This window comes from Podarcis erhardii (genome assembly GCF_964252035.2).
Source record: "Podarcis erhardii genome assembly, chromosome: 7".
NCBI classification, from domain to species: Eukaryota; Metazoa; Chordata; class Lepidosauria; order Squamata; family Lacertidae; genus Podarcis; species Podarcis erhardii.
The window spans coordinates 5,314,108-5,330,000 of NC_138511.1; the positions used below are offsets into that span (position 1 = coordinate 5,314,108).

Below are 15,893 nucleotides of genomic sequence, written 5' to 3' on the forward strand. Positions count from 1 at the left end.
AGTTCCCAGGGTTGACTGTTAAACCACTCAATGTTTAACATTTAACATTCCAAAAGTGTTCTATGAAAGCTAAGCCACTATTAATTATGGAGTTTACTGGTGACACTTGCTCCCCACATGAGATGGGGAGCCCCAGTCTGGCATATCCACAAGACTACAGATCAGTCCTACAGGGGGGAACAGTAAGAATATGAGGGAGATAAGAGGGCTTGGGATCAAGAATACTCTCCAATGTAGACCAAAGGTCATATTTACCACATAAAATTGCATGGAAAAGTCAATTTTCTGACTATACCTGCGGATAAAAGGGTGGTAAATAAACTCAACAACAACAACAAACATAATAATATTTCCCAGTATTTTTTTTTAAGTCCTGAGAGGAAGGAGAGACAGTGAAATGTTCTGTAAAAATAAAGAAGACACTATGCCCATTCCAGACTAACCAGAATAGAAGAGGTGAAGGGTTCCTAGGACTGGAATGGTTGCAGAAATGGACTGTAATTTGGAACTGAAGAATATGTGCCAACTAATTCAGGGCTGTATCTTCATGTTATACCACTGATCAGGGCCTCCACTCTAGCAGAGTTACATGGGAATTCTCCAACACAAAGTACCTGTCACTCTAGTTCCTCACCACATCTCAGAACTGAGGGGCTACATGCCCAACAGGAAGCCAAGCTTGAGCGTGAGTGAAACTGTAGATGTGTCGGTAACATGATGCTTTCAGCTGGGCAGGATCTCCGCAGATCTTCTCCACTGGTGCCACACAAGCCCCTCCTTCTACAGCAGAACTATAAAAGAGAATCGTATTCAGGGGTCTTTACACAGCACAACCATGTGGCACCTGCTTCTCGTCACTCTCCTCTGTGGAGGTCCTGCTGGTAAGCACTGGGGAAGGGGCAGGAGGTGGGTGGGGCATCCCTTTTCCCCACGGCCATTAGGAACTTCAAGTAGAATGTTGGAAGATTCAGGACAGATAAAATAAGTAACTTATTCACACAGGAGGCCGTGATCACCACTAACTTAGTGGCTTTAAAGGAGGATTAGGCAAATTCATGGGGGTATCAATGGCTACTAGTCATGCTTGGTGTGCACTACCTCCACTGGTTTGCATAGTGTTCTTTAATTTTTTTATCATTTATTCATGTCAATTTATTAATGTCACTTAAATTTAAAAGATCCATGGGGTCACAAAGAGTCGGACACGACTAAACGACTAAACAACAACAACAACAATTAAAAAAAAATCTAAGTGAATTACTTCCAATAGTATAAAATATGCAAAAATTAGCAATAAAACAGTATATATAATAAATTTATCAAAATATAGGTTAAAAAAAAACCCCAGTTAAAAATAAAAGGACCCAAAATAAGCAGACAGCAAGTGTAGATTATAACAATCTATAATTTAGGAGGGCAAACAAATACTCTGGTATTACTGGTCAGTATAGATAACTGGGGACGCGGGTGGCGCTGTGGGTTAAACCACAGAGCCTAGGACTTGCTGATCAGAAGGTTGGCAGTTCGAATCCCCGCGATGGGGTGAGCTCCCGTTGCCAACCAAGCAAGGGTGGGGGCTGAGCCTGGTGCCTGACAAAACCCAATAGCTCCAGCCATAAAGAATCCAGCTTACTCCTCACTGAATTACCTCCCTCTCTAGAAAGACAGCATGTTGTAATAGTTAAGAGTGTTGGGCTGGGACTGGAGAAAGACACAAATCCTCACAGAGCCAGTTAAGCCATGAGCCGGTCACACTTGCTCAGGGTAATCTATCACACAAAATAGTTGAGTGGGGGAGATGCAGGCACTGCTACCCTGAGCTCCTTGGAGGAAAGGAGGGGTTAAAATGGAAGAAAAAAGAGTGCAACAGAAGGCAAGGTAAGAGCAACTGGTAGGGTTGAGTCCACACCCTCTGAAGCCTGTGAGGTCAAGGTCTGTTCCCTGCTCCTGCGCTAGGAGTGCCCATGAATCTCTGACCACAACTGGCTTGCAAACCAGGCAGCCTCTTTTGCTTCCACTTCAAATATTGGACAAACCTGAGTAAACAACCTAAGTGGTAAAATTTCTCAACCATGCCCTGATGCCCCTCCTCATCATGCAACTGAGGAAAATTAGTCCAGGAGAGCCTGAGCTGCAAACACTGGAAATACTGAGATTGTTTCCCTCCCTGGCTTTTCAAGTGCATCAACTGAGATTTCATTGCACTGCTTCCTGTGGTCTACGACTCAGAGACTTGACTTTAAGATAAGCACATTGTCTTCTGTACCCTATTCCTTGAGCAGAAAGAGACTTCGGGAGTTCCAGTGCTTATCCAGGGTTCAGATTGCTTGGAATGGTCAACAGAGACTGTGGTTTCTTTAGGATATATGGTTTTATTTTCATGTATACAGTCTGTGGACAAACGCCAGCTCCTTCGGCCTGAAGCTAGATGAGCGCCACACCCCATAGTCGCCTTTAACTGGACTTAACTGTCCAGGGGTCTTTTACGTTTACATTTTTACCTATATACCTGAGCATAGGATGGAAGGGTTTACAGAATCAACACCTCAGCAGATTTGCTTCCCCATCAGGTTTCCAGGGGAGCCCCAAGTCCAGCACAGAGCAAGACATGTCTCCATCTTTCCAGTTTCCCAAATCAGCCCAGCTCTCGCATACACAGCCCTCTCATGGCCTATTATTCTACATCCTAGGATGATGTATCATCCAGACAGATGAGGTGGAGAAAGGGCTCCTCGTTTGTCTCTAAGGCAATAGCGCTCACCCTTTAAGGTGCAGATGACAGGTGTATTCTAACCTCACATATACAGGATCACAGGTTTGGAAAGGATCACGTGTGTCATCCAGATTCCAGACTGCCCTCCACACCACTTCCCACCAAACCTATAAAACAATATTATCCTGCCCACATTATGATGCTGCTCACAAGGGCATGTCCTTCTCTGCCCTTTTCCAGTGCTGGCTGGCAAGATTTCCATTGAGGATGGATGTGCCAAAGGTCCTACATATTGGTGCAAGAACCTCGTGACGGCCATCCAGTGTGGTGCCTGGGAACACTGCATGCAGGCTGGATGGAACAGTGCCACCCAAGTGAGTAGCTGCTGTTCTCTCTCTCTCTATCCCTCCTCTGACTTGACTTTGGTGCAGGAAGTTAAAACTTGGGGGTGGGGTTAGTTGGGGACAGCTGCACTGTCTCTGTCTTTGGCATATTGGGTTGCTGTGTCAAGAAGCCCAGTGGTTGCCTGCCCACTTTCTGCCGGTGACCCAGGGTTTTGTGACAGCTGCATTTTCAGGTTGCCCTCATTTCCTTAATTTTTCCTCCAGGAAGACACTTGTGCAGACTGCAAAGAGATTGTTACCATCCTTGTTCGCATGGCCAAGGAGTCAACCTTTAAGGTAACCCAGGTAGCTGGAATGTGTGGAATTAGTGCTGCTGCTGCCCACAAGGTTGTTCTCTCTCTTTTTTTGCAGCAGCATTTAGTCTGTACCTTTTGTTGACATTTAACCCAGATTTGCCTTCATACCATGGAGAATCCTGTAAATAAAAATAACCCATTATGCATCTGCAGTCTAAAACATGTGGGTTTCAGGCTGAAACCCTACATACTCATTTATTTACCTGGGTGTAAGTGTCACTAAATTCAGTGGTTCTTACTTATGAGTGAACATGTGTAGGGTGGTGCTGTTAAAGAGGACAGACCAGTGAGAAGAGGGCCATTACACTCAGGTCTTGCTTGTGACGTCTGGTTGGCTACTATGCAAACGGGCTGTTAGACTAGAAAGGGCTCCCTTGGGGGTCTTCGGATGTTCTTAGCTAAGCTGATTGTATGAATAGTCCCAGGAGAGGCAGGCATTGTGAGAGACAGCTGGACAGAGATCTCAGTCTTGCCCAAATAGCTCCCAGACACCAGAACTTAGAAACATCCAATGAAGCTGAGTGTTGGATGAAATAAAGTTCTTCACACAACACACAGTTAAATTATGGAACTTGCTCCCACAGGCGGCAGTGATGGCCACCAACTTGAATGGCTTTAAAAGAAGAGAACAGAATCATAGCTGTCAATGTTTCCCTTTTTTAAAGGGAAATTCCCTTATTCCAAATAGGATTCCTCACAAGAAAAGGGAAAAGTTGACAGCTATGAACAGAATGCTGGACTAGGTGGACCACTGGCCTGATCCAGCAGGCTTTTCCTATGTGTGGGGTAACCAGCCTCATATCACAAACATGCATGTCTATTTAATATAGGAAGAGGTTAATACCATAGTGTAAGCTATACTGCCAGGCTTAGCTATGTCCACTTCCCACCACCTTGGGAGGAACTTTGTTCTTCACTCTACTTGATTGCTTCCGCTCACCCGCATGAGCCACTCTTGAATTCCTATAGGAAGTTTCACCACTAGGCAAAGTTTTACTCCCTGTATAACTATTTCTGAAGCACAAGACTCTCACCTATGGAGAATTTGTAAGTAAACCATTTTTTAAACTTACGAAACGTGGTCTTTTTCCTATGCTGGGGAAACAAGGAAAAGAAACATTTTAAGGGGACATTTTGGAACTCATGTGGAGGGGCACATTTTAAAGGTGTTACAGCCTATATTTCCACACTTTACTTTGCTGCATGTTTAAAGTATCTGCTGGGGTTCTCTCCCCAAAGAGTACTTCCCCCAAACTTGGATCTTGGCACCCAGAAATTGTCCTATGTTCTCCCCGCTGCTCTCTTAACATTGCTGTTCCCACACAGAAGGCCATCCAGAACTACTTGAAACACGAATGCGCAGCTTTTTCACTTCAGACCTTAATCCCAAGATGCCAGGAGCTTGTGGATACCTACTATTCTCTATTCATCACCGCCTTAGAAGGACAGATTGTAAGTAGCCCTTTCCCCACACACATCAATGGCAAATAATTTCTCCACAACAAACAACACAGTGGCTGTTGTGTGGAGGCAGGGCAAGGGAGGGAAAGCAGAGGCTGCTCTGTCATGAGGTAGTTGGTTTTGGATGCCCTGAAAGGGCAGCAAAGCAGCTGACAGGCTCATCTGGTCTATTCCACTGGGAAGTTCTTGCACATTTCAATGGGGTTTGTGCAGGAAAACTTCCCCAGGGCCTGTGCTGCAAGGACCACCTCTTCATACCCTCCAGCATTCCTCAAATTAAAATAGGAAAAGAAGCACACACACCAATAAATGTATTTAAAAACAAATAATAAATATATTTTAGAAAGAGGCAAGATTAGATGTGGATGTTGGAATCATTTTTTTTTTAAAAAAAAAAACCCTCAAGACTTCTTTTCACTCTGCTCATCTCCCCCTTTCTTCCTGCCCAGGGCAGCCCTGTGTTCTGCCTGCACCTCAGAGCTGGTGTGTCATGGGGGGGGGTTCCCCTCACAGGTGGCAGCCTCTCTTCCTCACCTGCTGTCCAGCAGCTGCTATAAGCTGCCCAAGGGGGGAGTCTGGCAGCGGTAGCCATGGAGAGGCAACAGGATGCTCCTTCGCGGCAGCCAGTGGGAGAAATAGGGACATTCCAGGTTCAAATCAGAAGCTGGGGTGGCTTTTGTAATTCTGGGACTGTCCCTGGAAAATCAGGCCGCTTGGCGGGCATGCCTCTGCCTTGCCTTTCAGATTAGGGCAACTGGAGATGGAGTATTCCTTTCTCATGCCTTATCCCTTCTGCCCTTCAGCAACCCGATGCTGTATGTGCAAAGTTTGGCCTCTGCCAGTCTGACCCACTGGAGAGCAAGGACATCTTTGGTCTGCTGGTTCAAAAGATGGCAGAACAGATCCAGCTCCTGCAAGGCAAAGCTTTTATTATGCCCAACAACAAGACCCAGGTAAGGAGAGCCTCTTCTGATGACATGAACTCCAGTCCAGTGAAAGAAAATTGTATGAACCCCTAAGCCAGCCTTCCACAACATGGTAACCTCCATATGTTTGACAGTACAACCCACAAACATCTGGAGGGCATTGGGTCAGAGAAGGCTGATCTAAGCAGTTGTCTAGGAAAGCATCTTGCATCCTACTTCATTCTACTTTCCCATCAGAATAAAATTATAATGGTTTCAAAAGAGAGCCAGTGTGTTCTAGTGGCCAGAGAGTGTCAGACTAGGACCTGGAAAACCAGGGCAAAAATCCCTATTCAGCCATGACATCCACTGAGGTTGGGCCAGTGACTGCCTAACTTGCTCCACGGGGTTGTCATAAGGAGCACTTTGGGCTTCTTGGAAGAAAAGGTGCTTCATAAATGAAATAAATAAATAAAATAAAATAAAATGTATTTATTTAAACATTTATATCCTACCTTTTAGAAAAACCTTTTTACAGTTTGGTGCACAAGAGCATATATAGAGCCACTTTGAAACCATTATAAGGCAACAAATACCACTAAAAATATGCTAAGCACCCAGTTACAGCTGCCCTGCAGTGGGCAATGCAGGAGGGAAGATAGAAAGGAAGAGGAATGAGGCAAGGGTAGGGGAGAATGGGCAGAGAAAAGTCCAGTGGGTGGGTCAGTAGGAGAATCAATACACCTAGGTAAAGGCACCCCTGATCGTTCGGTCCAGCATGACTAAGCCACTTCTGGCAAACCAGAGCAGCGCATGGAAATGTCGTTTACCTTCCTGCCGGAGCAGTACCTATTTATCTACTTGCACTTTGACATGCTTTCAAACTGCTAGGTTGGCAGGAGCAGGAACTGAGCAATGGGAGCTCACCCTGTTGCGGAGATTCGAATCGCTGACCTTCTGATTGGCAAGCCCTAGGCTTTTATGGTACATAAATGGCAAAGCTGGGGGGCGGGGAGTGCACCCCTCAGGTGGGTTCAATGAAGTAGCCGAAGCTGGAACATTTATGCTCCAGTAAGAACAGGGCGTTAATCTTCCCAAAATGAGATCTGCTCTGTTGCACCTTTGATTAATTTCTGTGCCTACCTGCTACATGACTTATTCCTATTTCTTTTCCCAGGATAATCCCAAGGAGGAGCTACTCTTCCCTTGGCCCTGGCGTTATGTTTTGCCTCAGTGTTGGCTGTGCAAGAACCTTGTAGGCCGGATTGAATCCAGCCTCCCCAAGGTATTGTATTCTCCTTTCTTTGTGCCTTAATTCAGCCTTCTCCAACACGATGCCCATCAGCCCCAGACAGCAGAGTCCTATCATACTGGGTCTGATGGATATTTTGGTCTGAAACATCTGAAGAAGGCTGCTTTACACATCCAAACTCTGGTCCAGAATGCAACATCATGAGACTCTAAATTGTTCTTTTATTTATTTATTTTTAAAATGTTTCTGGACCTCAGCATTAAGCTTGTGAAAGTGTCTGCAACCAAAGCTCAGGAAGCTAAAAGTTTAACTGATAGAAAAGGTGGAATAGAAGCTCCAGGGATGAGTGGACTGGGCAGGTCTTTGTCTTTTCAACTTTCAGCCTCTTCTCCCAGGAAACAAAGCACTGCTCACAGCTGATATTAAGTATATGGCAAAATCTATGTCAGAAAAAAACCCACATCTCTGATTTGCTTAAATTTGCAGTTCTTAGCTGAGAGAGCATGTCACAATTTCATATGATGAACAGCTGTGAAACTTACTGAATGCCGAAAATTGGGGGCCTCCTTTGAGCTTGAGGCCACTGGCCCCCCACAACCCTAACTGGCCCTATGAATAAAACCTTGTGATGATTCTTGGCATCTTCCTTGGTTCCACCTTCATGTGTCCTAAACTGCAAGGCTCAGACAGGCGGCAGCTTTCAAGTTGAGAATGATGTCTCCGAGTCTATATTCAGACGCAGGGCAAGCCACTAACTTCACCCAAAGTCCTTTGTCTTCTTCCTTAGGAAGCTATTGGCAAATCCATGGCCCAGCTCTGCCGCTTTGCACCAGGAGCCGCTGCTGGGATGTGCCAGTGCTTGATGGAGAAATACACTGTGACCATTGTGGACGCGGTTATGGGCAAGTTGGGGCCAAACCTGATCTGTGGGATGATGCTCATGTGTGCCACAGAAGAAAACTGTGGCCCAGGTACAGACAACCTAAAACCTTGGTGGGCTAGGTGGTGCTTTGGTGCTTTGGGATCTTGTGGTAATCTGTGATGTTTGTCACTCTGAGAAATTTCTGGACAGTTTCCATCATTTTGGCTGGTTCTGTGTGTAGCACCTTGCCATCCAAAACAATAAGCAGCCTGGCCACATACTCACCTCTGCTCCTCCACAGGCCACATCAGGCTAAGTCAAAGGGTCAGAAAATCAGGACCAGAGGCTAAATACGTGGCCCTCAAAACTCTCCCTAGGCCACACCTCTCACTGGCCCTGCTTCACACCAAGGCCTGGATTAAGCTTAACCAGCAGAAGCCAGAATTTAAGATTCTGCCTGGTCTTCACTGAACCTCCATCCTGATCGGTTTGTGTGATGTTTGCACATCTTCCCATTAACCATTGCATTATTCCACACTTTTCAATGCATTGCCATGTCACTTACCCAATTGCAAAAAGTCTGTATTTTTCTGTCTCCCAAGTAGACTTGTACTAGGATGATAGTTTTTATTCACTTTAATACTGCCAAACTAGATTTTCCCCATATGCCCTTGAATCCCTCCCCCCAACAGTGACTGCCTGGAGACGCCTAGCAATGGAATGACAACTGGTATGCAAACCCAGCTATATTCTCCAGAATGGGCAAACCAGCTTTGCATACGATTCTGGGAACAACAAAAAGTTTTTCCAAAGCAGAGGCTGGCTCTGTTCACACTCCTGTTTCCTGTACATTCTCTGTGTTCCCAGTGCTGGGTTTTTAATCCGTGTTTGCAGTATCTTACCCAAAATGCAGGAGTAACCTGTACTTTGCCAGTTTGATGCATTACTTCTCAAATCAGCTGCACACTTCAGAGTCCTTAAAACATTCCTCATTTGTCTCTAGCCAAGGTGTGACCCCCCTATGCAAACAGTAAAGACATCCTCTCCTTATGTACATCTTCTGTGTACAGAAACAGAATGAGGCCCTGCTGATGTGGACAGCTGGAGGAGGGGGGAGAGCTGTGAAACATGGGGGGGGGACCTTACTACCCTCTTAGGCGGTAATGTGGACACCCTTTGCCTCCCTCCCATTCATTTTCACTAACTGCTGCCTCCTACTGCAGATGGCAAAAATGAGCAAGCTCCCTGCAGGCAGGCATGCACCAAAGTTGGGGTGCACTTGGTTGCAGGGCACAAATTCTCCCCAGAAGGTGCTGGAAGAGGAGGTTGTGGAGGGTGGGGGTCCGCCAGTTTGAACAAGCATTTGATTGGGTGGCATGCTTGTCTGTCGGTCCAGCTGTGCAAACAGCATCCTTTGACACTTTGCCTGTATTCTTCCACTGTTTGACAGATGCAGAGGCTTACCTAGGGGTTGGCAAGGTTGGCCCTTGCCAATGGTGCAGGCCCAGGGAGGCGGCTGAGAGTGGCTAGGAGCCCACCCACCCATTGTGCACGCTCCCTGGGCTGCTTCTCTGCTGCTCTGAGCGGCCGACATCTCTTTGCCAAGGGGACAAGGGACGTGGGCGGGGGCACCAATACAAGGTAGAGCATCATCTCCTCCCCCAGTGCAATTGCACTGATTGCACTGATTTAAGTCCTTAATCTGTTCCTAATTTGCCTCCAGCTAAGGTAAAGACATTCCCACCCCTGTCAACTCCCCTTGGTGTGTACACAAACAGAAGTGAATCAAAACAAAACAAATTCCTTCCAGTAGCACCTTAAAGACCAACTAAGTCAGTTCTTGGTATGAGCTTTCGTGTGCATGCACACTTCTTCAGATACACTGAAACAGAAGTTTCCAGACCCTTCTATATAGTGAGAAGGTGGGGAGGGGTATTACTCAGAAGGGTGGTGGGAATGGGTGATTGGCAGATAGCTGATGATAGGTGATTGGCAGATAGCTGTTGGTCTGCCAATCACCCATTCCCACCACCCTTCTGAGTAATACCCCTCCCCACCTTCTCACTATATAGAAGGGTCTGGAAACTTCTGTTTCAGTGTATCTGAAGAAGTGTGCATGCACACGAAAGCTCATACCAAGAACTGACTTAGTTGGTCTTTAAGGTGCTACTGGAAGGAATTTGTTTTGTTTTGACTATGGCAGACCAACACGGCTACCTATCTGTAACTAGAAGTGAATCAGACACTAATGAAGCCAATAGCTTTGGGTTGAGTGTGGAACTTCATTGTCCTCCGAGGTGGTAATGTGATCACACCCTAGGTCACAACTTGCTATAGCAGGTTGGCTGCTTAGACTGAGATCCAACTGATGGCAGTGGGTAGCTGGGAAAGTATAAAGCTTGTGTGTGTGTGTGTGTGTGTGTGTGTGCGCGCGCACGCGCAGAACACTGCACTGCTCCACAGCCCTGCCTCTTTGTGTTTTTCCCCCTTTCAGAGACCCCTCCACTGTCACTCTCTGGCCCAGCTGACAGCTGCCAAGCCTGCCTGGCTCTCAAGACCCAGGTGAAGGCAACCCTCAAGCCCAACAGCAGCAGGGCTGAAATGGAAGCAGCTCTGTTGACAGCCTGCAGCAACACCTTTCGGAGCTGGGAAGAGGTGGGTTACCCTAAAGAGCAAAAAGCCACAGCCTTCTTCAAAGGATTGTTAACAATATGCAAAGGCCAGTTCCCATACAAACATGGCATGAGATGAACACTGCAAGGCCTTCCTTGTCCTCCTAGCTGGAGGAAGAGGCCCAGGACCCCCACCACACCCCTTTATGCTGCTGCTTTCCCCCCCCCCCCGACTCTGATGCAGCAAGGAATGAGCGTGTGGCTTGCCCCGTTTCACAATCACAAACGGGGACCCAGGCAGTAGCTGCCTTTCTTAAGCTCATAGTCTGGTGCCTTCCAACAGTTATTAGACTACAACTCCCATCATCCCTAACCATTGGCTATGCTGGCTGGGGATGATGATGATGATGAGTCTTTTTATTTATTTATTATATTTATATCCCAGCTTTCCTCCAAGGAGCTCAAGGTAGAATACATTGTTCTCCTCCCCACAGTTGCCTCACAACAACCAGGTGAGGTTGGTTAGGTTATGAGTGGCTCAAGGTTACCCAGTGAGCTTCATGGCTGAGTGGGGATTTGAACCCTGGTCTCCCAGATTCTAGACCAACACTCTAACCATTATACCACACTAGGAATTGTAGTCTAACGATATCTGGAGGGCACTTCACTGGGTTTGTCAGAGGGGAGACAGAACTAAATGTCAGTTCAGTTAGGCTTTGGTTTCAGCAGGATATGGAGAGGCTAAGAAGTTGTGAGAGAGGTGAGTTTTGAGGGATTTGAAAGACGGTGGTCTTCCATAGATATGCTGGGAAGCAGCCCAATGCATAACAGGCAGCAAGAGAGTAAGGACACAATCACAGCTTCCCAAAATTCTACTTGGGGACTCTTCACAATTACATCAGCCTTCCCTCAACCTGGTGCCCTCCAGGTGGTTTGGACTACAACTCCCATCACTGTGACCATCTAGGAGACTGAATAATTACTGCCACTTATAAAACAGCCTTACCCAACCTGGTGCCCTCTAGATTTTTTAAGACTCATCAATCGCAGCCAGAATGGCCAATTATCAGGGACAATGGGAGTTGCAGCCCAACATCTGGGTACCACATTGACTAGCCCTGCCCATGAGAAAGACATGATGGTAGCAAGGAATGGGGACAACCATAAGACTCTAAAGTCTCAATGTTGTTGTGGTTCTTATTATTAAACAGTGGAGAGAGGGATGATTCCTATTTTTTTATTTGTACCCAACTTCAATTGTACCAGCCCATGGACAATAGATAGTGAAATAGCCAGTCCCAATACTCCACTAACACCCTCTGTGCACAGGTGGCCAAGCCAAAGAGGCCAGATGAGCAGTGGCTCAATATTTACTTCTCTTCCTCCTGTTTTGTAGTGCAAAAGCTTCATTGATCAGCATGAGCCAAAGTTGTTCCTACTGCTTGCCAAGCCTTGGAGCGCCCAGAGGACATGCCAGGTACGAGGCTATCATCCTTGATAGAACAACAACATTCAATGCTCACTGTTGGTGTAGCATTTTCAGATGTTATGGTTGAGGAGCACAGCATAGAGGGTTGGGAAGCATTTTCAAAGTGTAGCAAGCTGACATTCAGCTTCTGGACACAAGCAAGACATGTGGATCAGTCCCCAACTAAACAGTAGACGGTCTCTTGAACATAACTAAACTTTCCGGAAGTTGGTTCTTCAGTTCCCCAAGTACAGCATACCTTGCTTACTCCTGTGTACTCTATTGACATTTGGTCATTGCCCTTCTGGCAGGTACTCTTAAGTGTTGGCCAGCAGAACCAAATTCAGATATGGGAAGTCGTCAGATACTAAAGCTTAAGATGACCTGTAAAGCAATCAGTGCAAAAGAGGAAGATGAAAAGCCAAATGGGTGCTGCTAGAACATCAGGGTGATGGTCCTCTATAGCTTCTTGAAGCTATAGAGAAAGAAGAGGTTGGAGTGGGAAAACCCCTTTTCAAGCCATTCTAACCATCTCAGAATCTCCCAGAGAGGCCCCCAATTGATACTATCCCTATATTGAAATGGGAAGTTTCTAGCAACAAAGGTGAACACATTATGTCAAAACAAAACAAATTCCTTCCAGTAGCACCTTAAAGACCAACTAAGTCAGTTCTTGGTATGAGCTTTCGTGTGCATGCACACTTCTTCAGATACACACTTGACATTATGTCAAGTAAAGGTGCCAAGCAGCATGGACTGCTCTGCCTCTTCTCTTCATAGAATTGTAGATTTGGAAGGGACACCATCATCTGTTCTAATCACCTGCAAGTTTTTTCCTTGCTAACAGGAACTAGGAGCCTGCGTGGCTGAGAAGCCTTTTCCAGGAACTACTGCCTGTGCCCAGGGCCCCACTTATTGGTGCTCCAGCCTGAGCACTGCTGAGGAATGCAAGGTGAGAATGGAGTGCTGGTTCTTTGGGTTTGTAATGTGCCAAAAGAAGAAATCTATCTCCAGATGCCAGGATTTTGCCCTAACCGTCTTTGGCAACAGGAAGCTTTCAGATTGGTTCACTAAGGGCTCATCTGCTTGCCCTGCTGCTTTCCCCCAGGAAAACCCAATCTTTACCACTGCATCAAAGCAAACATCACCCAGTTTTCCCACAGATTGACATTTGTTCCAATTCAGTGCTAAAGAGCAGGCTGGAGAAAGTGGTGGGGCAAGTGGAAAGCCACTTGGACCCATGCTTTCTAGGCAAGGGGACAAGTGCAAGTGTGGGCAAGCCCTAAGAAACAAGGAAAAACCCATTGACAAAGGCATTTGTGGATGAAGTCTTTGGGCATATTGTAAAAATAAAATATAAGTCATCCTTCTTTGCATCTGTGAGATAGATAGATGGATATAAAACTATTATTGTGTGCTTCCATGTTCTAGTGTTTTTCTGTTTATTAGTAGACATGTGAAACCCCCCTCCCCACACAGAAAAACAAAGCTAGCTGCAATGTTTCAAAAGTTTCCGTCTGTCAATGGCTACCAAGATAATCACTGTAGGACAACAGCTTGGAATCCCATGGAAGCCCCTCTCATTATATTGCATGGAATTGGCACAGGAGGTCCTGGTGAAAGGATGTAATATGATTGGGCTTTTGCGGCACTTGCAGTCTATAAATGCAACCATTTCCCACAAGTTAATTCCACTTTGAGCTGCTAAACCAGAGCTTTCACATGCCCCAGCACATGAACTGCAGAGACCCTGAAGTTCCCAGGTAGCTTCTGTAGCTACTACAGAATCTACTACAGAATGTCTGCATTGCCTCTTTTGGGTTTGGGTCTAATTTCTCTCTTCTCTCCCTTCTAGGCTGTGCAGCACTGCCAGGATCATGTGTGGCTGTAGCCAAAGAACGGGAGCCAGCAGCATACAGCGAATAGGGGAGGGTTACACAGCCCTGCCCCACGAACCACTTGCTTGGATTCTTCCTGATGTCTGATCATTGTGGCAGGGGATGAGGGAAACCATGAAGCTCTCATACTCTCAACTATTACAGTTATGCCTCGTCCCCCAATTTGTGTTTGATTTTATTTATAAAAATATTTATAGGCTCATAGCAGGGCAGCATAGAGCAAAATTTACAAGAGAAAGAAAATACTGTTAAAACCATTCCAAATGATCATGAAAAAGGCAGGTGCATCTGAAAAACTTAAACTGATGAACAGGCCTGTTGACATTTTAAAAAGTCTTCAAGAGACTCCAGGAGGCAAGGATACCCACCTAATTTCTGTTGGAAGACTCTTCCGCAGCATGGGTCTGATGACACTAAATGCCCAACTTCTAGTTGAGACCTGCTGGGCCTCTGTAACACAGGGGACAACTAACAGTGTTCCTCTGGATGACCTCAGTGATTAAGCTGGGATATAAGGGCTCAGGCAATCCTTAAGGTATCCTGGACCCAAGGTATTCAAGGATTTGTATATTAATGCAGGAATCTTGATACTTGGCCCAGCAGATGAGCAGCCAGTGTAGATGTCTTAACAGAGGTGTTATAAGCTGGCAGCCATTTGCCCCCATCGGTAGTCTAGCCATTGCATTCTACACCAGCTGGAGATTTGGGATCGATTTGGGATTATTGCATTGCAATAATCCAGTCCTGAGGTCACTAATGCATGGAATGCAGAGGCCAGGCTACCCCAGTTCAGAAATAGCCAAAGTTGGCAAAAGTTGCTCCTAGGCACAGTGGTTGCTTGGGCCTCTAATGACATGGATGTAATCCAGGAGTACCACCCAAACCCATGTACCTGCAACCCTCACCAGAACAGACACATGAACCTCCTACCCACAGAGCCTCCTTCTGCCGTGGATCCAAACTTAGTTTATTGGCCCTCATTCAGTCCACCACTGCATTCAGTCATGTGTCCAGGACTTCCACAGCCTCCCCCGATTCAGATATTATGGAGAAATAGAGCTGCATGTGCTTCAGGACTCAGTATTAGTCTTACAATAAAAGTTATATCCCACCCTTCCTCCCAAAGAAGCTCCAAAAGTCCTGCTCTCAATAGCTCTATGTAGATATTAAATAACATTGGGGACCAATGTGGAACTCTACAGCGCAAGTGCCAGGGAGCTGAACCCTCCTCCCCATACTGCTCTTGGGATTCATGCCACACAGGTAGGAACAAAGCCACTGTAAATGGGCCTCCAATATCCATCCTGAGCAGTTGGTCCAGGAGGATACTATGGTCAAACTCTTGGTCTAATTTCATACGTGTCTGAGCATGAAGCTGTTGCAGCAAAGGGAACCAGAAGACCATGCTCCAGTTTTCAAGCATCATCAATTCAAACATTTGTTGTTAGCAATACCTCAGTGAGACACAAGTTCCGAGATGCTACTTGATGGTTAGAACTCTTGTATGAAAGTTATAACTATTGGCAAAATCAGTATCCAAGTTAAGTGCTGCTTTCCAACTCAGGTGGCTGAACTGTGGCCTGCAGGCCGTAAGCGGCCACCAAAGGGATTTCTGGTGGTCATCCAAGTGGAAGTGGCACCTGACTGGGATGGTGGTGAAGGGGGAGGAATGGCAGTGTGTTCATTCTCCACCTGCCATCATAATCCTGCTTCACTACATTAAGGGGAAGCTATTGTGGCAGAGGAGGGAAGGGGTGGAAATTAAGAACAACTACACAGAGTGGACATGGCCTAGGGATGTCATTGATGCAAATGAGGTTAATAAGAGGGCATGGCCCCTTTCACCCTTCAGCCACACTCACTTTAGCCATCACTGCACTTGCTCATCACGTGACCATTTCTGCTGAATGCTAGTCCAGTTTTCAGCAAAAGGGTTTGCTCTGGAGAAAAGACACACCATATTAGAAAACCAAGTATACACATTTAATGCACACAGGACTCAGAAGTAGGAGCCTTGAACAA

General features: G+C 46.2%; 1 protein-coding gene across 1 annotated transcript; it reads left to right on the plus strand.

Annotated features, from left to right (window-relative positions):
* Window positions 1-740: 740 nt before the first annotated feature.
* SFTPB (surfactant protein B) lies at window positions 741-14,033 on the plus strand. Its single transcript, XM_081872118.1, has 11 exons — window positions 741-881; window positions 2,954-3,087; window positions 3,322-3,393; window positions 4,740-4,865; window positions 5,678-5,827; window positions 6,957-7,064; window positions 7,819-8,002; window positions 10,388-10,548; window positions 11,902-11,982; window positions 12,821-12,925; window positions 13,829-14,033. Exons 1-11 carry the CDS (start codon window positions 836-838, stop codon window positions 13,862-13,864), a joined length of 1,203 nt encoding a protein of 400 aa, XP_081728244.1. The 5' UTR covers window positions 741-835; the 3' UTR covers window positions 13,865-14,033.
* Window positions 14,034-15,893: the final 1,860 nt, after the last annotated feature.

Coding starts and splice junctions, on each gene's coding strand:
- SFTPB (XM_081872118.1), top strand. CDS start 836: ATGTGGCACCTGCTTCTCGTCACTCTCCTCTGTGGAGGTCCTGCTG. Junction 3,088..3,321: donor GATGGAACAGTGCCACCCAA/GTGAGTAGCTGC, acceptor TTTTTCCTCCAG/GAAGACACTTGTGCAGACTG. Junction 8,003..10,387: donor AGAAGAAAACTGTGGCCCAG/GTACAGACAACC, acceptor TCCCCCTTTCAG/AGACCCCTCCACTGTCACTC.